Here is a 26,134-nt window from a genome sequence, read left to right as displayed (position 1 = left end):
TCTTTATCATTAATTGCGTTCCATATAGTTAGCCTGTTGCATTGTGCTATCTTTGCTCCGCCCAATACTCAAAGGATGAAATGCAAGGTGAACAGCGTGATGCTGAATGATAAGAGATGAAGAGAGTCAGGCCATGAGTAAAAAAGTACCTATAAGAAAAGAAAGTTCTTTTTCTTCGTGGGCAAAGGAGATAAGATTTGCAGCTAATTATAACATCTTCGGTTCTTCTTTGCCCAGACCCAGATTCCAACCTCCTCCTGAACAGATTCTAAACTCTTTAATGGAAAGAATTAGGGAGGAAGGAGTATGAAGAGAGATATATAGCAGGTGAGGATATAGAGGAAGCAGAGAGAGAAGAAAGAATATAGATGAAGCAGATATATATATATATTATATATAGAGAGAGAAGAGGGAGGAGAAGATAGATGAGAAAGAGGAAGATAGATGAATCAGAGAGAGGGAAAAGAAATATAGTTGGATCATAGAGAGGGAGAATATAGATGGAACAGATTGAGAGGGAGGAAACAATATTAATGGAATAAAAATATATAGATGAAACAAAAGTCAAAGAGATTGAAAATATAAAAGAAAAGACAGGTTTAGAGGTAAACGTGTGTGTGTGTGTGCGTGCGTGTGCGTGCGTGTGTGTGCGCGCGCGTAGAGTAAAAAAGAAAAAAGAAAGGTTCTATGGTTAAGGTACGTCACATCCTGCAATATTTATAACGTTTATCATCCAACCCAACACAGATGTGAGAAGAGTGGATGGGTATAACTCTCGGGTGCTACCCTAACGAAAAAGCAATCAAGAGAAGGGAACCGTGTGTGTGTGGGGGGGGGGGGCACATACACCCATACACACACACAAGGCACCCAACAAGAGAAACAATCCTAATGATGCAGTGTCGAGTCAGAAGAAACTGGAGCAGAACCTGTGGAGTCAGCTTCGAGATATTCAGAGTTTTAATTTATTTAAATGTTAGAATTGTTTTCTTCCTATGGGCTGTTATCGGATATGTTCAAGATTCAAAACAAGGTAAAAAGATTTATTCAGAAGTAAGCATGCAGGTGGTGATGAGGGGGGAAGGGGGGGAAAAAAAAGAAAAAAAAAGAGGTGAATTGTAAAACACAGCGAGACGTATTTTCGATCAACAAATTACTTCACTCACTGTATACTAGCCTGTTTAGACAAAGTACTCACTAAAACATACTTTACTAGCTGGAGGGGCCGCCCGGCTTTGCCCGGGCATAAAATACGCTTAAATATACTTTGATTAATGCAGATTTCCTATTGACCCAATATATAGTAACTAGCAGGGGTGCCTGGCGTTGCCCAGGTGTGGAGAGGTGGTGTAATTAGGAACCTGAGGGGGCGGGTTGCAAAAAGTGGTAGTGGGGGGATCAAAACAGCAGCAGGCAGCCTGGGTAGAAAGAGGTATATATATTATATTATATATATTATATACGTGTGTGATGAACAATGGGATATCAAAAATTTCTCTATCTGACAACCATCTCATCTGTACAGCAACCAAGAAAGAACTACTTACTCAGTAGTTCTTTCTACACTTCACCTCAGACTCCACACAACCAACTCCCAAGTTTCCCATTATGGACAGAAGCCACACTATGATGCGATTATTATTACCCCTTCCTATGTCCGTAATATAAAAATCTAGATACTTTCAAGCTATGTGGGCCTGATCTTATCTCTGGTATATTAAGAAATGCTCTGCTGAGCTAGACCCTGTTCTCTCCAAGCTCTACAACAAACGCCTTGTTGAATCTCACTTCTTGAAAAATGTTGTACCAGTATTAAGGAATTTTGGTGAATATCGCAGCATCATAGCCTCTTCCCTCTCCTTGCTAAAATCTGAATCTTAATCTAGTAATAGTCCACAGTCTCACAAGCGCTCCGCCACAAAGGATCACAGTAAATTAGTGGCATCCTAAGTGGGGAGTTGTGCAACAAGATGCCTGTTGACAGTACATTTAAATTTGTGCGCTTGGTACAGTAGGAGAAACAAGGAACAGGGAGGGAATTCCAAAGGCACAGAATTTGAGGAAAGAAGCTACCAGAGTAGAAAGCCTTCCAACATCCGGGGGGGGGGGTTCTTAAGAGGTGGAAGTTTGCTGCTTGAGTATTTACGCTGAGGGGGGCACAAGTGTAGTAAGTGTGTAGTTGCTTATACTATAACTTTTTTTTTTTTTGCACAGGCAGCCTTACAGAGGATATCCATTGTCTCTAAAAGACAGGTCACAATACTGAGAATGGAAGAGTTCACAAATGAAACCCAAAGGTACAAATAAGTTGTGCAAGTTATTGGAGGCAAGTAGGTATCTTACATTTGATGTGTTTTTTTGAAACAGGTGAACCACAATATACATTAGGGGGCGTAGGTCGAGCGAAAAACTGTTTGCAACATTAGAATGAAAACAAAACCATTGCTTTATTTGAATCTCAAGGGAATTTGGTATGGAGGAAACTAAGAGGTTTCAAGAGATATTTATGACACGCGACTGAATGCTTATACCTCCTTCAAAATTACAAATGTGTTGATATAAGGACCATTCAAGATGTAGGGAAAGAGAGAGAGAGATAGGGCTAGAGAGACAGCGCTAGAAGAGGCCAAAATGTAGGGAGAGAGAGAGAGAGATATAGGGCTAGAGAGAGTGCTAGAAGAGGCAAAGATGTAGGGAGAGAGAGAGAGAGAGAGATAGGGCTAGAGAGAGTGCTAGAAGAGGCAAAGATGTCGGGAGAGAGAAAGAGAGAGCGAGACAGAGGACTAGAGAGACATTATGCTAAATTGTAGGGAGAAAGAGAGAGGGCTAAAAGATAAAAGCCTAAAGTTACTTTCTAAAATGGGGGAAAAATTTTTTACCTGTGAAGTAAAATGAATTTGGATGATAGACTGGGTACAAATTCTGTCTTTTTTGTTCAGTACTGTAGAAGCATACTTCAAATTAAGAAATTATTCTAGTTGGTAAATGATTTCTTTGTAAACTAGGATTTCAATCCCCCCACCCCAGGAAAAAAAAAAAAAAAAAAAAAAAAAATCACGCTAATATTTACATGTTCATACACAAAAGGGAAATATTAGAATCTCAAATTTTTAGTTTTCCTGGAAACGTATTAAAAATTACAAAAATATACTTTTGCAATTTTTTGGTGAAAATGCTAAAACAATTTAATGATATCGTTAGTCCGAGAATTTTTTTTTTTTTTTTTCAAGCTAGACATTTTAGGGCCTTTGGAGATCAAATGTTTTGCCTTTGATTCTAGCTGATGGCACCTAAGTAATTCTTTTAACTTTTGAAATCAGTAAAATATATATATACAACTACTTCATTTACTCACATAAAATTAATATACGAAAGTATAAATTTATGCGTGAACTTTATTTACTTCAAAAGTGCTCAATATGTAGGTAGAGCTAGTTAGTAAGTTCTAAAATATATATGGCGATTAAGCTACACTGAATATTCCGCGTTTCATCCACTCTAGGACTCTTCAGGCTTATGCGCATAAGCCTGAAGAGTCCTAGAGTGGATGAAAGGCGGAATATTCAGTGTAGCTTAATCGCCATATTTTATAAATTACTATATATATATATATATATATATGGCTACTTGATCTAATCACAAATTAATATGCAAAGATATAATTTTATGCATAATTTTTCAGTATTTACTTCGACAGTGCTCAATACATAGGTAGAGCTCGTTAGTTATGAAAATATATGGCAACAAAACCAAATAGTGTTTCATTCTCGTGAGAATGAGTCAGGCTTATGCCATATATATTTTCATAAGATATTTTACATTAATTTACTCAAAAAAGGTATATTGAAATTTGGAAATCCAGTTTATACATATATAACTGGATTTCCAAATTTCAATAAACCTTTTTAGTAAAAAAATGTAAAATATTTTTTAGTCTTTAATTTATCTTTATATACAGATAAATTTAAAGATGTGTGTGTATGTATATATATATATATATATATATATATATAAAAATTACAATTAAATTTACCAAAATGATCCAAGATGGTAAAACTAAAGTATATTATAAATATTAAAGAATTAATATTTATAAAGTTATCTCAGCCAGATGTAAAAGCTCGATAAAACCAAATAGGAAATAGCTTATAATACGAGCCAACAGTTAAAACATGTTAAAAATGAAAAAAAGTTAAAAACATATTTAATCTGAAAAGGAAACACTTGATAAGTGGATAGTCCTTAATCCGGAGTTTCGAAGAAATACTTTCCTTCTCATCAGAGGGTAGATTGCATTAGTTTGTTCGGCAGGATACTCAAAGGTATACTGAAATTTTGAAATCCAGTTATATATATCTACTGATTTCAAAAGTATAACAAATATATATATATATATATATATATATATTTGTTATACTTTTGAAATCAGTAGATATATATAACTGGATTTCAAAATTATATGATATATATATATATATATGTTATACTTTTGAAATCAGTACGGCTCTGTAATAAATACAGAATTTACATGAATTAAAATATATTTAAGCATATTTTACAACGGAGACCCCTACCCCACCCGTTAATGTTAAAAAAAATTTCAATCATCATTTAGAGTTTTGTTTTTGTTAAAAACATTCGATTAAGTGAAAGAGGTAAAAAAAAACAAAAAAAAACAAAAAACGATCCCATCTAATTAAGGTAAGAGACAACTTGTCAGTCCGTCACCAACAGCTGTGGGGAAAATCCTATAGAACGAGAAAGCACTGTTTCCAGAAAAGCAATTCTCAGAAAACGATTTTCTTTTAAACTCCTGCATTCTATTCGTTTGGCAGATGCAAAGTGTTTGCAACTAAGCCATTGAGACAAAAAAAAAAAATTCTTTTAGTTAAATCTTGAAAATACACATTCAATAGATATCCACTCCCTCTTAAAAAGTTGAATGAACGCCTTTTCTTCTGGATATAGAAGACAGTTGCTAGAACTTAAATATAGATCCCCCACCCCTCCTCCAATAAAATAAACATGTGACGTGGTTAGCACCTCCAACCTTTCTATTTAAAAAAAAAAAAAAAAAAAAAAAAAAAAAAAAAAAAAAAAAAAAAGCTAAAAAAAAAGCTAAAAAAAAGCTAAAAAGAAAAGCTAAAAAAAAAAAAGCTAAAAAATAACATTTTCACATGTTTTCTCAGTTAACCACTAATCCAATACATGAGACAGAGAGAAAGAGTTCAATTGATAGTAGTCGTCGTCGTAGTAATAATGGTGGTGGTGGTGGAATGCCAGCTGACAATAGTGAAACGCACGAGGGGGATATCCCCCACGCACCAGGCAACCAGCGACATTTTGCCACGTGGATTAGTAAAGGAAACCAACAGCAGTCGCTGTGGCCAAGAAAGAAAGACGCAGAGATACAAAAAAAAAAAAAAAAAAGTGTGGGAGGGAGGGAAAAAGGTTTTAAAAGGCGGCGGGAACGCAGGCCAATGGTTGCAACGTCGAGTAGGTCGGTTCCGCTTCATTTAAATGAACTTAAAAGGGATGGTATAATAAATTTGTGGGGGTCTGCATTCGCGCCTGGCCTTCATAGAATGGAAATAGGCACAAACTTTAATAAAGACTTTTCATATCTATCTGCGTAAGTATACTTTGATAATTATGTTTCAGTTTGAAGAAATATGGTATAATAAAATTATGGGGTGTTCGTTCGCACCTGACCTGCATAGAATGGAAATATGTCACAAAGTTTAACAAGGTTTTTTTTTTTTTTTTTAATATAGATCCACAGAATATTGTGATAAGTGTTTCAGTGCAAACAGGTATAAATTATGGGGTTTATTTTATTTTTTTTTACTTTCCTCATATGCGAATTAATGAAGCTAGTTGGGATAAAACACGACACTGAAGCCTTTTGACACTGTTGGTTAGGAGCAAAGTTTAATACCTGCTTATTTTCGGTCCTAAACAAACCGGAAATTAATAGGCGGTTTATTCTTCAGAAACGGGTTCGGAAAGTCTTAACCGTTTTTTTTTTGTTCCCCCCCCCGGGTCCCCAAAACTAACAGATTAGACAATTCTTGTAATGATCTGTTGGTTTTGTGCAGTTTTAGGAGGTCTACCCTCACAGGCTTTGACTTCTAAGATTAGTTTATTGCTAATCGCCTGAGGCGCAATCACCAGGGAATGCCCACGGGACTACCCAGGAACTTTTTGCAGGTTCGAGTGCCCCTCTGGAGTGCTGACTTGGTGCCCGAGTTCTTGCTGTGAGAGAATTAAGCAGCCGGTTTTTCGTCCCATTCCATAATTCTAATGCGCACACGCATGTATACTGGGATATTTTAAGTAGGATAACCCTCTAGAGTAAATGTGGTATTGTGGTGATTATGATTTGCAGGGGGGCAGTCGGCATATTCTAATGCCCCAGCGACAGCGCCCTCTTCTGTGGGAGAGAAGCTGTAGGGAAGAAAAAAGGGCATCCCCACTAAGCCACAAAGTATTTTGTACTCTGTCAAGGCAGGATAGGCTGTTTTTAGTAGCTCCTGCTCATATGTGGCAGCAGTACTCCATCCCTGGACGTACTTGGCTTTTATAGATAGAGAATTGCATCAGTAGTGAGATATCTTCTGGAGCGGTAGAAAGATCCCACCATTTTCACAGTGACCTTGGCAACAGACCTGATGTAAGTGTTCCATTTCAGATGAAGAGTAAAGGTCAAGCCCAGAAGCTTGTGAAAACATGGAGCCTCCCCAAGACGAAAGCCATCCATTTCAATTGATGCCAGATGGGGATCAGAGCGTTGATCATGTAAAGATAGGAGCTTGGTTTTAGATGCATTAAAAGTAACCAGAGTTGAGAAAAGTGCAGACAGACAAACGGACAAGGGTGAATTTACAGGTCCAACCTCCTTTTGTTAGAAGAGAGAGAGAGAGGGGGGGGGGGGGGTAAAAAAAAAAAAAAAAAAAAAAAATTAAATCTAACAAAGTGACATGTCATCATTCAGAATAGATTCATTCATTGAGATTAGATTTATATAAAGAGAATGTCATAACTTACGTCACCGCGTTTTTTTTTTTTTTTTTTTTTTCTTACAGTGAGTAATGCTTTTTTCGGTTCAATTGTACCAAACAGATTGTAGGAATAGTTCGCTTGTTTCAACTGACATTTGTTCAAATGTTGGATAAAAATAGATTCGCGATTTGAACATGGTAAAAAAAAAATTAAAATTGCAGTTGCTATAGGTTCACAAGTCCCTAATACATAGAGATAACTCCCCACAATCATTTTATGAAACTATATCAAGATACAGTACAATCATGTTGACATACCGGTTCTCGCCAGATCACCGAAAGTTAAGCAACGTTGAGCCTGGCTAGTACCAGATGGGTGACCATTTGGGAAGGTCAGGCGCTGTATGTACCTTCTGGGAAAAGAACTCTTCGCCACAAAAACATCTACAAAAAGTTGTAGATAACCTATGCCCCTGCAGGGGGTCAAGGGCTATGGATGGGACATCAATCAAGGTATTCATGCAAGTATGACAAGATTATAGTTGGAGGGGGCTGGAGGGGCGTTTACAAATACAACTCAAAAGGCATCTAATCTATCTATATATAAAAGCGAAAATTGTGTATGTGTGTGTGTGTGGGGGGGTGTACTTTTTGTATATGTCCGGTAAAGGCTTTTGGGGGTGGGGGGTGCTCAGTCGGGTCACTCCTTAACTTTTTATATACTGTCTAAATCATAATATCTACGAGTTACCAACGGGGGTCGCATCTATCTTTAATTTGCCCGACTATTTGAGATTGTTTTTTTGGTTGTTTGGATCTACCCCCCCCCTCAACATACACACCTCCAAACACCCAGGCAACGCTGGGCACCCCTGCTAGTAATATATAAAAGGCAAAATGGGCGCAAGGATTTGTGTATATCCATGAAAGGCTTTTCAAATCTGGCTTCTCGCATCGGTTAGTTTTCGCATACTCTCCAGATCATAATATCTCTCATTCGCAAACAGACTTTTTGATAGAGTTAAAATTCCCACCACGCTGTCTCCCATGTTTGTTTCTTTTTCGCATAAAGCGAAACTATTGGAACGTAACCGCCTGGCCTTCAGGCCGAGTATTATGTTCTGTAACTGGTCCTTAGTCAAGGGAGGGGAAACCATTCATACTGAGACAATTACTATTTATTTGGATACTGTCAAAGTGCCCCCTTTTTTAGGAGAGCTGAAATTCCCCCTAAAAATGACTTTAATTTGCTTTCATAGCAGATTTAAAAGCAACGTCATTTCTGCAAGTCATCTTTGAATTTTGATTGACTGCGTTAAATTTGAACGTTTTACACTTCCGGTTGCATCATGGAGCAGTGGGCGGACTTTGTTAACGGCGTCCATGAACCTGTTGATTTTAATACTCAAATTTTTTATCGACCCATATTTTTAATCGACTTTTCATCGACTATATTTTAACTTATTACTGTTTATTTTAGTTTTCACTTTTAATTCTCATTTTCGCTCCTTCACTTCAACACCTGATGATTCGTGGACGAATCGAAAGCGCTCGTGACAGCAACAAATATGGAACTTTTAGTAATATTTTTGATACAAAAAACATACGGAAATTCGAAAAATGAAAAGGAATCAAAGCAAAATGTCTCCGCTGCATTTAATAATATTTACTTCACACACCGTATATTTCGGCATATAAGACAACCCTAAAAGTTAAAAACAATCTTTACAAACCAATATTTCATAAGATACCAGTTGTTGCAATCTTAAATAGTTGTGATTTAGCAGTCTTATACAACCGATATGATAAATTTTTGAAAATTTGCTCCAATTTTGTACCTTGTCTTATCTGACGGTCGCCTTATGCCGAAATACACTGTGGGTGTGTGTGTGTGTGTGTGTGTGTGTATATATATATATATATATATATATATATATATATATATATATATTAGTAAAATTGCTAAGTAAAAACCTGAAGAGAGTGCTCAATACTATTGCAGAGCAAATGTGTTTTATATTTTTATTGCCGTTTTATCTGTTCAGTAGTTACATGTGTTTCGGATGCTGGACCATGTTTACGATCTAGCAGCCTCGTCAGACCTTACAGAAAAAAAAAAAAAACATGTAACTGAACAGATAAAACGGTAATAAAAAAAACATACACACATACATACATATATATATCTACATACACACCATATATTTCAGCATACAAGACCACCCTTAGAGTTAAAATCATCTTTAAAAACTTCATAAGATACCAGGTGTTGCAATCTCTAGCTTACATTAAACGAACATGGTTTTGTGATTTAGTCTTATACAGGGTGACCAAAATAAAACAAACAAAAGCTAAATGGAGGCCATCTAGAACATATGCTGTAGGACGGAGAAAAATAAAAAGGCCAAAGACCCTAGTGTTTTGATGTGATGTTTTGAATATAATAAACTAGTTATGACCAAAGTTTCATTTCATTCGGACAAAACACTAAGAAACGGGGCCTAACTAGAGTTAAGGCCCGTTTTTTTTGTTTTTTTTGTACAACCAATTTGATAAATTTATGAAAACTTGCTCCAATTTTGTACCTCGTCTTATCTGATGTCTGCCGAAATATACTGTGGGTGGATGTGTATGTATTAACAGGTTTATGGGTTGGAACGTGACAAACTAAAATGCTAGAACAACGTGAGGTTCCTCGTTCAACCATGTTACTTTCAACTAGTAATAAAGTAGTTGACCATAGTCAAGGCTGGCCCTAAGGCTCTCTTTTCATTAACCTAAGTATAAAAGGACACCATCTTTTTCAAAGATTACTCCACTTACCCTTGATCCTTCACTATATAATATTAAATATTTAGCAATGGGGCATCAAGTAATGATTTGAGTTATGGGCTTGGCCCGACCTGGCATTGCACGCCAGTCTCCCTACACATCGATGAGCACCAACCATTATGCGGAACGAGTCAGTTCAAATAGTAACAAAACTGAATCAAAATATGTCGTGGCTCTTTTCCTTTTTGCTAATTTGTTTTTAAAATTTAATGGATACGCATGATAACCTGATCCATCTTGGCTTTAACGCGTCACTGCAGTTTCATGTCGAATATGTACACAAATAAAGCCAGACAAGTAGACAATGAACGAGCTATCTCCACTGCCTCCTTTTAGTAGACTTATTTCAGGCTACTTTCAAGTGAGCCAGCCCATACAATTACAATACCCGACTCTTAAGAGTTACATAATGATAGACAATAAGTGAAATGGGGTCATCAGCTGAAAGTAATTAAGGCCTGGAAGCCATTCGAGGATAAGGGTTATTGCATGTACAGTAATCAATGAGATAATATCGTAGTAATCGTTAGTAATGGAGATTTGATAAAGTGTCTTAAGAGGGCGGTTTATCAGGAATTTGTTTATGCTGGACTTGAAGACGTCCAAGTTGTAGTCAGGTGGGAAACAGGCAAACGGAATGAGATGAGTGTCGGTGATCCATGGTCACAAATAATCGTCTTTACTCTTAACTCAGTAACCACAATACCACATTTACACTAGGGTCAACCATACTTAAGATGGTCCTCCAAATTTGGATTTTTCATAAATACTTATATAAAGAGTAGTTTGATTTTCGTCATGGACCCCCCCCCCTCCAAAAATAGATTTTTCTTTATTTTGTGCCCCATCGACGAAACGTTGCATCCCTCTGCCTGTTCTACAAGTATTTTAATGGTGAATGCTCTGGCGAACTGTAGACACTTGTGCCCCCACGACGTAGACACCCTCGACAAACCCAACAGGCAGCTAAATCCCACCCCCACACAGTAGAGATCCCTAGATGTAAAAGATTTCTACTCAAATAGTTTCTTCCCCAGAACCGCTAAACTCTGGAATTCCATTCCAGGCCCTTGCTTCCCCAACTGTACTGACATGCAGAAGTTCAAATGTAACGTCAACCAACATCTTGCTGCCCAAATCCCTAAATAGTACCCCAGTAGTTGCCCCTGATAGTAGCCCCCTACACCAAAGTGGCAATGTGCCTTGTTTGGGGTGAAAAAGTAAAAAAAAAAAAAAAACATATGGGGGAATACTGGACAAGAACCACCTATTTAAATCTTTGTAGAATAAGTTTTAAACTTAAAGATGCGTTTTCATTTGAAAGAAAATCGTTGCATCTACACTTGTTACCATGCTTTTTTTTTAATAGTATTTTCAAGTTAAAAACTAGTTTCACAATATCTGTTAGGTGAAAGTACAGAATAGTTCCCCATATTAAGAACACTTAAATAACGTTATGTCAGTATAATAACATAAGTGCATAAGAAAAGTTATAAGTTATAGCAATAACAGGCGATAAGATTGATACTAATGGTCCCCCCCACCTCGCCAAACATTCACAAGAAACACCCGTCTAGCTGAAAACACTATCAATAATTTCCCCCACCTCTTTATCTGTGCCTAAACCTAAACAGATTCCATGAGCAAAGCTTCTTAGAACTGCACGCCTGTGGAATTGTCTTCAGTTTTCCTGCTTTCCAGCTGACTACTATATGGTAGTCAAGTCCAACGTAAACAAGTTCTTGAGCCGTTCCACTTAAGTTAACAAAGTTACTGAATTTCCATTACTAATGATTACTATATTGTCCAATTGACTACTGTACACTCTAAACCCTTATCCTCGAGTGGTCTCTGGCCTTGATAAGTGGTGATGCCTATGTAAAAAAAAAAAAAAAAAAAAAAAAAAAAAAACACAAGTCAAGGGTTAGAGCAGGGGTGGGCAATCTTTTCAGAGCAAGGGCCACATTAAAAAAAAAAATTCAAATTTTACTGGGCCGCATAGTATATTTTCCGATATACTCCATATCTAAAATGGACAGAAAAAAAAAGGTATTTCAAAAGAAAAAATGCGATTAATTTTCACATTACTGAATATGAAATCCTTTTGGGCATTCAATATTCAGTAACTGGAGGGCCGCATGAATTCTTTTGGTGGACCACATGTGGCCCGCAGTTTGCCCACCCTTGGGTTAGAGGAAGTGGATAGCTATACACGGATACTCAAAATATATACTTACAAAGGAGATGCAAGCAGCTAACAACAGAATCTTGACCAACATGTCATCGAACTGCTCCAAAATGAGTTCCCAAAGAGGTTTACCTGAATAGAGGAAGAACAATTAGTCATGACATTTGATATTTTTTTTTTTGATATCAATAAAAAAAAATAAAATAAAAAATAAAAAAAAAAAAAATAAAAAATAAACGAATATAAACATTTGACAATATCTGGTTGATTTATTGACAGTAATACCCTTCAATGGTTAATTTCGTCCATGGGGCTAGATATAAATATTAACAAAACAAAAAACCTGCAATATCATGGCCTCTGTTCAGTCTCGAGAAACAATGGATACCCCCTGCAAGGATGGCTGCATGCGCAATTGAGACAAGGGTTACACAATCACCAGCCACAACACTCTTAAATCGTCACCGCTGAGTTCCAATGGCAAGTTCAATGGTTGTTTGTTTTACGGCATATCAACCCTTTTCAGGTTATTTAATGCCAAATCCAGTGATTTTGAAGAACAAGTTATATATATAAAGTCGATTTCTATTTAATCCATAGTTGGGAGCTAAACAGGTACTATCACTCCGGGTCAGAGTGAACCTGGGAGCAATGGCAATTAAAGGGTGGTTCAACACACCCCAAAGTCCGCAAGCCGGGGCCTCACCATCAGATATAGTTTAAGGTCATATCCAGGACCAATGGCAAGTTCAAGATGACTAAAAACAATGCAGATATAAATGGAGAGCGCATACAGGACATGGTATTTCCAAATAGTCACCCGTTCCAGTACAGATTTTTTTTATTTTATTTTTTTTTTTTTTTATTTATTCCATTTTCACCCCAAAACAAGTGCCACTTTGATGTAGGGGGCTACTATCGGAGCAGGGATACTATGTAGGGAGTTGAGCAGCAAGATGTCTGTTCACATTACACTTGAACTTCTACATGTTAGTACAGTTGGAAAAGCAGAATCCCAGAAGAGTTCCAAAATCTAGCAGTTTTGGGGACGAAACTATTGGAGTAAAAGGTTTTCTTACACCCAGGGATCTTTATGTGGGGGTGGAATTTTGCTGCTTGTCAGGTTTGTCAGCTGATTTTAGTATTGGAAATTTATATACCATGCTATGTTAACTTTTTTTGCTGATGTCAGTTTGCACGGTTAATATTACTAGCCAGGACATTTAGTCCTCAATTCCTCTTTTAACCTTTTAAAATTCAGTGTCATTTGTCAATTTATACTTTATATCCAGCCCTGTAGATTAAATAATTACCTATAAAATACAATGAAACTTTTTGAGAAACCTCGACTAATGTCAAACTCAAGTTTTGATAAAACTATGCAAATATTCACCATTTTTGTGTAAAAGTTGCAGGTTATGATTGTATTAACCGTCGCCGATGAGACCAGGTTAACATTTTGGTTAAATGTTAGGAAAATAAACTATTCCCTTACATTTTCATGGACATATTTCACTGTATGACTTATCAGTGTGGCTAGTCCTAACAAGATTTAAAACCAAGACCCCATTGGTTAATGCTACACCATTAAGCCACCAAACCTGCTAGTACAAGGTGAAACGATAAAATTGTTGCCTTAGAAAAGACATGATTCCATTTCCGTTTGATGAAAACCGGTTTTCCTTATTTGTGTTGCAGTCTATCTAGTAGTTGGCCAGTTGTGGCCAAATCCCAAGAGCTTTAGGAGCCTTCTATCATGTCTGAAAGTGACAATATTCAACAAGCAAGATCGGAGATGTGCCGCTGTACAACACATGCTCTCTACCGATCCATGTTATGACAACAGGACCATTGCCAACATCCTCAAAATGCAGATGGTTCAATGCTTAAGGGCACAGCTCAACAAGGTTTCCGGCCACGGTTCTGATCTTTGGTGGGATTTCAAGTGAGGGCCACATCATACCACCTCACATCTTCAAAGTCGGCTTGAAAGTCAACACCATAGAGTACCTGGATGTGCCGAAGAGTGTGATCTCCTGGTGCAATCAGGCGATGCTGGTAGATCCTGGGTGTGACAGCCGGACTCACCACCAGCCCACAAGTCCAAAAAGACCCAGTATTGGCTCCAGATGTAGTGCTACGACTTTGTACCCTTCTATTACTGGCCCCACTCCTCTTCTGACCTGAACCTGCTGGACTACTTTGTCTGGTCATACGTAGAGAACATCAAAGCCAGGCTGATCACCGCTATCTGCCAAGCTCCTGCCAGCGCTTGTGGAAAAAGCGTGTTCCCAGTTCTGGATCTGTGTAGAAGTGGTGATGGAGGCTGAAGGCAGTTACATTGAATGGATATCAGCTCTAGTACATAATCAAGTTACCCGAATTGATTTTTTTCACTGAAAGTCTTAAAACAAAGCTATAGGGTTGGGGTTTTTTGGGGTGACACTTATTCGACTGTAGCAGGAGACACGTACGACACTATAAATGCCGCCATCCTAATTTTTTATACTGATATTTCAACGTATTCAATTATTTTTTACAGAAATATATCTTAATGCAAGGTGGGAACCATAGTTTCCTTCGTCAGCATGATACCCACATAAAGCGCATTTTGAACAACCCACAATTCGCCAACACTTTACACAGACCCACAACTTATTAAAGTCATTTAGATACAAGTTCTTAAACAGTGTATCTATATATGAATTTAATATTCGTAGTATGTTAGCGCTGGGGCATTGACAACAGCATATTCTTTTGTTTTGAAACGAGTATATATCTGACTCAAGTTAATCAACCGAGAACCACATCACTAAAAACATTAACTGATATATACTCGAGAGTCCAAAGAATATTTTGTTACAGCTCTAGTTATCAGCTATCCACTCTTAATATGGTCTCTTGATAGAACGGCTTATAATCTGGAAACCGTGACACGTACATACATATATTAAAAGGTATTACAGTATTAATATATAAATATTAGTGCTGGGATTAACCCCAAATTTTCCACATTCGGATACAAATCCGATTCCTTCAAAATTTAACATTCATATAAAGATTTAATGCTTTAAAAGATGTCAAAATACCCTCATAATATTCACTGGTAATATACCCCCCCCCAATGTATTTTTATGTTTTGCTGACTACATGCGATGTATTTAGCAAAATATTACCAGGAGGTGTGGTTGGGGATTGCGCAACCCTTGCCTCAAAATTAGATGTGCAACTGCCCGTACAGGGGGTATCCTTTGTTTTTCAAGATTGAACCGATGCATCGAATTGATTGCAAATTGTGAGAGTTTGTTTTTCTTTTAAACAATGTGATCTAGATTAATTCAGTGACTAGTTTTGATAGTTAGGTTGTTTGGTTTTATGGCATATCAACCATTTTTGGATTATTTAATGCTGAATCCATTATTTTGGAAATAATATTCATGTTGCATCCAGTTAATTTGTAGGTTTTTATTCTTCAAACTTTTTTTTAAAGATCGCTAGTTTGTAGTGTTTGGTTTGGTGGTTTTATATTGGATTTTAGCATTTTTGTTCCTTGCCCTGCAGAACATGAGTTTCGTAAGGAGAGGGGGAAAATGATTGCAGTATTAATGTTTGGTACATTTTAAGTTAGGAAACAAGTCAGAAAGTGCGGGGGGGGGGGATAAAGAGAAAGTAAATAGAAGGAAAAGGTTTTTTTGGTTTTGCAGAACATAAGTTTTATTTAAAAAAAAAAAAAAAAAAAAAAAAAAAGCGTATCAATGTGAGGTGCATTTCGTCTCAGGAAGCCAATATCTTCAAACAGCCTGATCTATTAGCACCAGTAGTTTTCTGAACAGGAAATTTAAAGCGACCTTTTCAGATTTGACCCAAAATAGATTTTTTGATCACAGCCGCGACAAACGTGAAAAACTTTTTTTTTTTTTTTTTTTTTTTTTTTTTTTTTTACAAAGATCGGACACTGACTAACCCATAAGAATTACTAGTCATAAATCATATTGACAAAGCCATCCAGTTGAAACAGACAAGAATGTAACCCAATCAACAATATGATTCAGTTTGTTTTAGCATCAACAACTTTTCTTAGGTTAAAATGTACCTTCCGAGTCAGATGTCGATTGCATGCGGGTCATGGTGACAAAGTGACTGTCTCCAGAAAACTTGTCTATATTGGTTTCGATCCACCCATGTTGGAGATCATCTTTGACAGTTATTCCAAGTCTTCCTTAGCTTTTTTTCCTTACCCCCAATTTGAATGGGTGGATACCCTTAGCTTTACATTCACAGGCAACATGAATTGGAACAAATACATTGCAAAGACTACTGCGAAAAAAAAAAAAAAGGTGGATTCCCGCGACGGTGCTAAGAATTTAATCACACCCGAAAGTATCCCGTGTATCCGCAAAGTTAATGTTCACCCATGCAGGAAGTATCGTCATATCTGCCTCCTCTAACACGTACAATAGTTATGGTTGAGTTCAGATCGGAACATGGGTAGAAATCGGCTAATGCACAGTATAGCCCTAAAGGAAACTTTATCAGCGTTTTTCGTTTTTTTTGTTTGTGGCGCTTACGGAGTTATGACAATTAGCGCCTTGTATGATAAAAATAATTTCTATTTTTAGATTCTGCCCGAATGGATCAGAGAGGACTGCATTGTTATCAGAGTAAACTTATGCATTGAACACCTGAAAAATTTCATCATTCTTGCAGATATTGACAGTATGAAAACAATCCCCATCATTAACATGCATCATAGAATGACTTCATGCAAAAATAGAATTGAACCGATTAACATTCAGCGTCTATTGAATGCTTACAAAGACGACGCAGTTGATGTCAGCACACTTAGGAGACAGGTTCATTGATTTCAGAGTGGCATATTGCCGGATCGTATTCAATTTTCTGACAGAGCTCAAGGTTTCACTGCACCAAAGTAAACTTTATCAGTGTTTTTCTTTGTGGCACTTACGGACTTATGACATTCAACACCTCATATATAGATTGTTGTATCGTGTTAATATAATCATGTATTAAGCTATAATAAAAATAAAAATCACCTAAAAATAAACTACGTGGAAAAGGGAGCAACGTTTTTCTTTCGCCCCAAACAGGATACGTTGCCATTTGGAATGTAAGGAATTATGATCGTGCCGAACAGGAGACTGTCGAGAGTTGAGCAGCAAGATGTTTGTTCGCATTACATTTAAACTTTCGCATGTTAGTACAGTCAGCAAAGCAGGAAATAGGGAGGGATTTTCAGAATCTAGCAATCAAATGGAAGAAACTATTAGAGACTAGAAAGTTTTCCGGCATCTACAGGGTGTCTAAAAGTCACTGAACGGTTGAAAATTTTTCATTTTACCATTAGATTATTTTTTCTCCATTTCAGATTTTACAGATATTTTCGAATTATGGATATGTATAGCATAGAAACAATGGACACAAGTTGTGAAATGGTTTTACCAAAATCAGGCAATGCTTTGGAAACATCACTCGTTATGGCAATGTCAAATGGCCACCACGTTCCCTAGACTTGACTATAGCCCCGACTTTTTCTTGTGGGCATATCTTAAAAGTATGTTAAAAACCCTAAACCCTGTGTGAATTGAAGAAAAAATTAAAGAGGGTTAAATCGCAATCCAGTTTTGGAAAGAGCATAAATATGCGAAGCTGAAAATGGGCAACATTTAAGACATTTTTTCATAAAGATTGAATTTTGCATTAAAAAAAAAAAAAATCCCAATGTCTTGGTCAGATTGTTAAAATTACAGAAAGATATCAAAAATAAAGAATCTAAGTCCAAAAGCCCTCTGTGACATTTTAGACACTGTAGGAAGCTTAATAGTGATGAAGTGGGATTTTACTGCCTGTTGAGGACGTTGAGGGGGCACATTGCAAGGAGTTTATCAGAGCACATTTCATTAAAATCATTGTAAGCACAGGGATGCAACATTGCGGCGATGGGAGCGGGTTGGAGTATAAGCAATCTTGCAAGACCTATTAAGATTTGAGACTTTTTTGTGCCCTGTTAAAGATGTAGATGCACCAACCCAAATGTGGCAAGAATCGTGGCTTTGTAAAGATATCTGAACTAATTTTAAATTGGATAAAACAAATGTTTTCGACCTTAAAAATAAAATTTTTCTTTTCTTCTGTATAAGTTTTAAAATAGGTTCCAAAATAATTACAAACCAAAATAACTTTACTATGTCCTGGACAATGCTGGTTAGATACCACTAGAACATGTACACTAATCTACTAGGAACTTTGTCAGAGTTCATTCCCTATGGCCTACAAAATGGCTGGGTCGATTTTTATGAAATTTCACATGTAGTAACTTTACGTACCTGGTAGTGTTCTTAGATAGCTTTTGTGTCTGAAGGTCTTCGATAAGTATCGATAATCAAAATAATCCAATGAAAGGAACAGGCGATTTTAACCAAAGTTAACACCTTACACAGCCTAACATCACAAGTGCATTTGAGAAGTTTTACCACACAAGCCGAAAGGCCCAACACACAAAATCAACAGTAGGTTCTTTGATATGACGGGTGCATTCTAAATGTTTAACACACAATTCCACAATGATACGGACTTTATTTTGAACTTAAATTGAAGCCATTATCATTGCACAAGCAGTAAGGCTACGCGTATAAAAATCAACAGTAGGTTCTTTGATATGACGAGGGCGCATTTGAAATGAATGTTTCTTAAATTGGATGATACTTGACTCTTGCATTTTAAACTTTTAATGCCAGCAATTATATATAAGAATTTTATAAAATCGACAGGTTCTCTGCAATGCAATGTAGACTACAATATATTTTAGAACCTAGTCACTGCTATTCAAGTGGTTGGGTTTGGAGTCTTAATATGAAAAACTAGGGTCATCGAGTTGGAGATCTTGGAAGAAGCCAGACTTGGATTTTTTAAATCCAAGAAGAATCCAGTGTCTGAATTTTGGAATCTTGGATGTTGAAATCTGACCTTCCGTCTCCACTAACTTAGTGAAAACTCACCAAGTGTCACTATTCTCAAGAGCTGTGATGCAAAAAACTGCCGTCTAAGGACGACTATGACAAATCTTACAATAAAATCCCATAAAAAGATAGTATTAGTCCGTCAAAACGGGGAGGACCATCTGATCATCTGAGGAGAGGAGGGGGGGGGGGGGTAATGGTTTACACACGCTAAATTGTGAAGCAAAAGTTGAACAATCTCCAACCACTCCTAAAATTAGCACGACTTGATTTCAGTGGCAAGGAGAAGTTCAGAAAAACTAGAAAAAGTACCCAGATAAGCAGAAACGATATACAGCACCTGGTATAATCACCCATTTTAGCATTGACCAGGCAAAGACAATGGACAAGCAGTTGACTAAAGTGAAAAGTGCAAAATTCAACTAATAACTGGACTTGTATTAAATTGATACACCCACACCATTTTTTTTTTTTTGGGGGGGGGGGGAATAAACAAATTGAATTGTAAAGCAAGACTTGTGCAATTCCTAACCACTTTTCTGGAGTCACCGCTGCTTGATTCCAGTGGCAAGGAGAAGTCTAAGATGATTGAAAATGATGCAGAGAAAAGCTCAGCTGCGTATACAGCACCTGGTATTCCCGAATGGTCACCCATTTTAGTACTGACCAGGCTCAATGTTGCTTAACTTTGGTGAGCTAATGGGTACCGGTGCGTAAACATAACTGCCAGTAATTTTCCACACTCCTTATCTGTGCCTAAATCAAAACGTAGATTCCATGAGGAAAGCTTTTAGAACTGCATGCCTGTGGAACTCCTTTCCATTTGCCTGTTTCCCACCTGACTACAACTTGGATGTCTTCAAGTCCAACAAATTCCTGATGAACCCCCCCCCCAAGACACTATCAAAGCTCCATTACCAACGATTACTACAATACTATCCCATTGATTACTGTACACGCAATAACCCTTATCCTCGAGTGGCTTCTGGGCCTTGGTGACCATGTAAAAAAAAAAAAAAAAAAAAAAAAAAAAAACACAAACACTAACAAGATGCTCACGTATACACAATCGTTTCACAATTTATGCCAACAGGAATTATTTTATTCTTTTTAATATTTATGGGATTAGTGTCTTCTGGCAGCTTTCGATTGAAGGGGGGGGGGGGTTGATAAAAAGTTTTTTTTTTGTAAACAAGTCAAATCATATCTGTGTGGTGTGGTCGATATAAATGTACCTATTTACTATGCCTCCCCACGGGACAGAGTTAGACACCAGGGTCGTTTTTTAACGTGGAGAAAAGGTACAAAAATAAAAATTGTCTCAGTCGTGAAGGATTTCTCCTCCACCGAAAGAGAACAAGAAAATGAAGTGCAGCATCTGAAGAACAGATACTACACTTTGATCTTGTCCAAAAGGCCAAGATGTAACCACTGTCCAGTGACAGGATTTGTCAATGACAACAAAGGCGAAATAGAAATAATTTCCTACTGTGGTGTGTGTGTGTGTGGGGGGGGTAGAGGGTGGCAGTATGTAAAAAAGATTATCACAAAGACTGATGGTGATGAGAGGGAGGCGGGAAATGATTTAACACCCCCCTAACCCTCAATGAACGTCGAAATGTTTTATAATGAATCTTAAATACATTTTCAGTTTTCAGAGAGCACTATAAGAGGAAGGCAAGAAGAAAAAAAAAAAAAAAAAAAAAAAAAAAAAAAAAAATGACGGTGTGGGGGGGGGGGAATAAAATCCTGTCAAATAGTGACGAAGAAATAAGGAGATAAGATTCTAACGATTCGACAGAAATCAACTTTTCCTGGTTAAAAACAAAAACGGATTTCAATGAAAAGAACAAAAAAAAAACTCCCAGCCATAAAAGGTTCTAGCGATCGAAATAGAAATCTGTTTATATATAAGTAATGGGACAACTCCAATATTTTTTGCCCAATTCTTACTAAATTCCCGATTCAGTACTAAATTACCAGAGTTTTCCCAGAAAATCTGTTTTTTTTTTTTTTTTTTTTAAATTTTTTTTTTTATTCATATCACGTTTAATGTCTGGGCAAAATTTCAAAAAATTCCAAGGCGTAGTTGGTTGGTTGTTTTTGTTTTATGGCATATCAACCCTGTTCGGGTTATTTAATGCTGAATCCAAAGATTTAAGAAAAATTTTTTTAATAGAATATATTTGTTTTCACGTCGGTTTCTATTTAACCCATAGTTGGGACCCTAACAAGTACTAGCACTCCGGGTCAGAGTGGACCTGGGAGCAATGGTAATTAAAGGGTGGCTCCACACTCCCCAAAGCTCATAAGCTGGGGTCTCACCACTGGATATAGTTTAAGGTCATATCCAGGACCCCCATTGAGGGAATTTTACCCTCTGCAGGGGGGCAGTCGGCGTATTCTAATGCCCCACCGACAGGGCCCCAAGGCGTAGTAGAGTTAGTTATTGAGAAAAGTGCGGACAGACGGCCGAATGGACAAGGATGAATTTACAGGTCCACCTTCCTTTTGTCTTGGAGGGGGGGGACCAAAACTGCTTGGACCATTCATTCTGTAACCATTCATTTAACTGGTTTTGCTCGACACAAAAAGGTCATCAAAATGTCAGTTAAGTACGGATATTTTCTCTAGGTTTTATGTCAGTTTTTACTAGTTTTACCAATGTAGGGTCCAGAAGGAGTTGGGACCACAAGATCAGTTCGTTCGTACGGCAGGCATGTACCACAGAAAAAGAATCTAGTTCCATTTTGAAAGATAAGAGATTACGTCTAGTCGCAGTGAAATCTCTAAAGGAACCATTCATAAAAAGGCACGAAACAGACTTGAACAGAAACAAAAGATGCAGACGTACAAAGCGTTTTAATCACCTAACATATCACTATGCAAGTGATAACATGCCTGCATTATCTCACCAAAAAATATTAAAATTTATTAATATTTTGACAATGGAAAATCCTGTGAAACTGCAAGACACATTTGTTATAAAACTCCGAAAGGATGTACAGTCATTTATGTGTGGCAGGGACGTTGTTTGGATTCAGTTTCTAGATTATACCAGACCCACACTCAATTTATGAGTTATTAGTTGTTTCTATATAATGTGCGGGCATCCATAACCGGGGGGGGAGGGCATATATACGCGGCCATCCAGAAATGGTCTGCGCATTTAAGGGGCTATTTCATATACCGCTAAGATTTTCACTTCAGCACCCACAGCAGCAAGGCCCTGCATTTGAACACAAAATTGGGCAAGGTCTAGCCTAGAACACACAAAGGACTAGTGGTTGCAGCTATTGATCGAACACATTACAGCACACCCTCAGCTTTTGGCAATTATCATTCATCCTTTACGACTTCACACATTTTCATTATATTTATCAATAACCATGGTGTGCACATACAAAGAAGATCCATACTCTCAAAGCCCCCACCCCATCCCCAGTTTGATAAGTCTATGGATAATATTAACCACTGTGCACAGTCATCTGAACCACTGGGGTCTTCATCTCTATCTGCCCTTCAGACAGTGAAGGAGAAACCCTTCTAAACAGAATCAATTTTGGTTCCAAGTATCCCCCTTTTTGGGAACTGGATTTTCACCCCAGATTAAAACGCAACCTTGTGGAGAGGCAATTAAACATGGACTTTTTTTTTTTTTTTTTTTGAAAAATTAAAAACAAAGTTCTTTTGTCAAATCACAGAAACCTCTGGACAACTTTGAGAAAATTGCAAGGCCCTATTTTTGCGTATCTAACATGTTGTGTACAAGAGATTGTCAGGACAAGCTGGCACAAGAATAATTCACCCTAGAAGTAAATTCTGACTGAATATTCAAAATATAGTCGAAGTCCAAATAAAATACCTCCAATATGGTTACACCAGGATTAGTGTACCTCTAATTGGATATTACCTCTAATTGGATATTCCACCAGACTAGATGAATTTGTCTTGGAACCAAGGAAGACCAAAGACAAGAGTTAACTGATCGATTGTGGAGAGGAAAATTAATGCCCTTTACCAACTCTACAGTTAACAGAGGCTACCTGGCGTTGCCCGGTCGTAACATGCTTCAATATATTTTAATTCATGCAGATTATTATAGAGAATTCCCTATTGATAATTATAGGAAACCTAATATATAGTAGCGAGATCAAAACTAAATTTTTATATATGACTTGAGTGCCATCAGCTAGAATCAAAACCAAAAATCAACCCTCCACCCTCTGAGCCACACCTAATATATATTCACCTGTGTTCCTCTTTAAAAGACTAGCCTGGGTGCCCGGCATTGCCGAGGTTTTTTTGAGCCATGTTGAGCAAAAGAATTTTTTTAAAAGTGATAGGCAGGCTCGAACCTGTACCATGAAGGAGGAAACGTGAAGAAAAAAAAAAAAAAAGTGACATCTTTGCTGTTGCAACCATTGCCAAACCGGAAGTGGTGAAGGTTTAAATTAAGGCTAGTCAATTGAAAAGCCAGGGGATAGCTTGAAAATATCGGCGAAAAAAAGCAACCCTTCCTTGTAGAAAAGTGCTCCAGTTGAGGGTGAAGGAACTAATGTTTTTATCCAATTTTTCGATATTTGTAATCCAAAGCGTCAAAACGATACTGATCCTTTAAAAAATACATCGTCTGTCGAAATTTTTAGGCAAAAATACATTCAGACAGGTGAGATTTATAATAAACTAGCAGGGATACCCGGTGTAGCTCACATGTTTGTGCCTATTTACAATACCTCCCCACGGGACAGACACCAGGGTCGTTTTTTTAACGTGGAGAAAAGGTACAAAAATAAAAAAAATTGTCTTGATCGTGAAGGACTGCTCCTTTACCGAAATAAAAGTGCAGCATCTGAAGAACAGATACTACACTATGTTTGTAGGTGTAAAAGAATAAGTGTTTCAAACCCATGACGAAACCGAAAAAAAAAAAAGAAAAAGTGAAAAAAAAAAAAAAAAAACCCGACATCTTACTGCTACACTATGAGGCCATAGGAAGGGAAAAGCATTGCAATTTATCGATGTCAATCAAAAAGTTGACTTGCAGAAACAAACATTGGCTGGAGGCCAGTTCAGCTTTCTGCCGTTTCATTTGTTTGTTTCCCCTACGATGTTGGGGAAAACCCCAACTCCCCCAAAAAAGTGAGTGTCCAAATGAATAATTGTCTGACACGAGTTTCCTCAACATTGGTCAAAGCTGATTGCTTTCTGGATGTCCCGGCACGAAAGGCCGAGAAGCTGCCTTCGCTTTCGATCCAGTTTGGCTTTTACACGAAAAAACACGAACCTACGAGAGGATGGAATAGTGTGGATTTTATAAAAGTCCATCAAAATGTAGACGACGTCCCTTCGCAAAACCTAAATTCAAGTAAACTCAAATAAGGTAACAACTTTCGTATGCAAAGAATTTTGCAGAAAGTGCATTAAATATAAATTTGAGTTTTTTTCATTCACAGATAATTTTCGCTTTAAATCAATGAAATCCGTAAGACATTTTAAAGAGTATTTTCCTGTTAAACAGATTAACGAGTTTTTTTTTTTTATATCGATTATACATTTATCTGATTACATTGTATCGTGATAAGACACAGGGGGACACACGGACAGATGCACGTACAGAGGGGACACACAAAGGAGACACACACACACAAGACAGACACAAAGGGAGACAAAAGAGACACAGAAGGGGGGGGGGACAAAAGACATAGTAAAAAAAAAAAAAAAAAAAAAAAAATGTTTGTAAAAAAATAAAATTTTATTATCTCATTTCAATCATAAAATAAAAAAAGTTGCACGATTCTTATTTGAAGGTTATGATGAAGCCAAGCACGTGTTTTTGTTGATTATGTGCTGAAGTCGAAAGCAATTACGTCATCAAAAGTATTGCAATGAGGAATTCATTTTTCGTTGCTATTTTTTTTTTTAATCACTTTCTTTTGTGATCGATTTACAACAATCGAAACGATCGGATTAAAAAAAAAAAAAATGATACATCCCACCCTCTTCCCGGAAAAAATAAAAATTAAATTATAATCTTAATATAGAACTTCATCATTCAGTACATCATTTATGACAAGCAATGCGAATAGTTATGGACGACCATTGAATCGCATACACATCCAAGGAATCGTGTGTTTCTTATTTACGGGGAGGGGGGGGGTAAAGTCAGACACAAGGTCGGTTTTTAACAAAGCATAAAAGGACGGAATAGATACTATATTTTGGTCCAGTTCAAAAGGTCAGGAAGTGCAGAATATTGAACAATAAAAAAAGTGATTAAGTTCACGTTCAGCTTATAATGCCCCCCCCCCTCCTAAAAAACATCAGCTCTTTCAAAAAGAGGGTCACTCCAGACGGGTGCAACATTTGCAATAATTGACCAGGTTAGGGTTCTCTAGAAAGGACGCGCCTCCGGCGATCGGCAATACGTCCCCCCCCCCCAAATTGGGGAAATAATGGCATCTCTAGTCTGAGCAGCAGAACTAATCGATTCAGACAGAAAAATAAAGTGTGTGTGTGGGGGGGGAGGGGGTCACAATACGAGGTATGTCAGACTTATCCTCCCACTGGTTTAGAAAATTTCTGCAAGGTTGGCATGGTGGAACCAGTTGCTCGATATTTATTACGATCAAAGTGTGGCATCTGTTTACGTTTGGTCCATTCTGTGCACAGGAGTTTTTTTTTTGGGGGGGGGGGCTTGCTGAGAAACCCACCCCTCAGTAACGATGATTCTATTCGGTCATTGATGATATCCTCCCAGACATTACCTTCTTCGGAAAGGGTCTGATGGGGGATTGGTTTATTGTAGGAGACATTACCGGGCAATACCGACGGGTCTGATAACAATTTTTGTACCCATCACACACACTTATATATATATATATATATATATATATATATATATATATGTATGAGAGAGAGACGTTAAACCGTGCCTAATGTGAATGTGACTGCAATTGCAAGCGAGTAAACATCTTTGGTATGGTTAAATAAATTTTCAAGATCATAAATTATTTTTACCCCCCCCCCATTGTAAAGTTAGGTACAAGGTCAGTTTATAATGAGGAATTTATCTGTCTCTCTGGTGTATTTATTTCTCTCCCGCAGTTAGAAATATAGTATAAGGGTCGGAAAGG

The 26,134-nt window shown here is 37.3% G+C and overlaps 1 protein-coding gene across 2 annotated transcripts in view; it reads right to left on the bottom strand.

Moving 5' to 3' along the window:
• The window catches only part of LOC145270752 (sarcoplasmic/endoplasmic reticulum calcium ATPase 1-like), a 225,956-nt gene that overhangs the window by 172,717 nt on the left and 27,105 nt on the right, over positions 1-26,134 (bottom strand). For both annotated transcript variants that reach the window (XM_080126351.1, XM_080126352.1), the window contains exon 3: positions 12,071-12,153. In XM_080126351.1, the coding sequence (XP_079982477.1) occupies positions 12,071-12,153 (83 nt within the window). The remainder of the gene's footprint in view (positions 1-12,070; positions 12,154-26,134) is intronic.

The sequence above is a fragment of the Euprymna scolopes genome, chromosome 46 (assembly GCF_053919585.1).
Source record: "Euprymna scolopes isolate OS-2025 chromosome 46, ASM5391958v1, whole genome shotgun sequence".
NCBI lineage: Eukaryota > Metazoa > Mollusca > Cephalopoda > Sepiida > Sepiolidae > Euprymna > Euprymna scolopes.
This window is presented reverse-complemented; position numbering and strand designations above follow the sequence as displayed.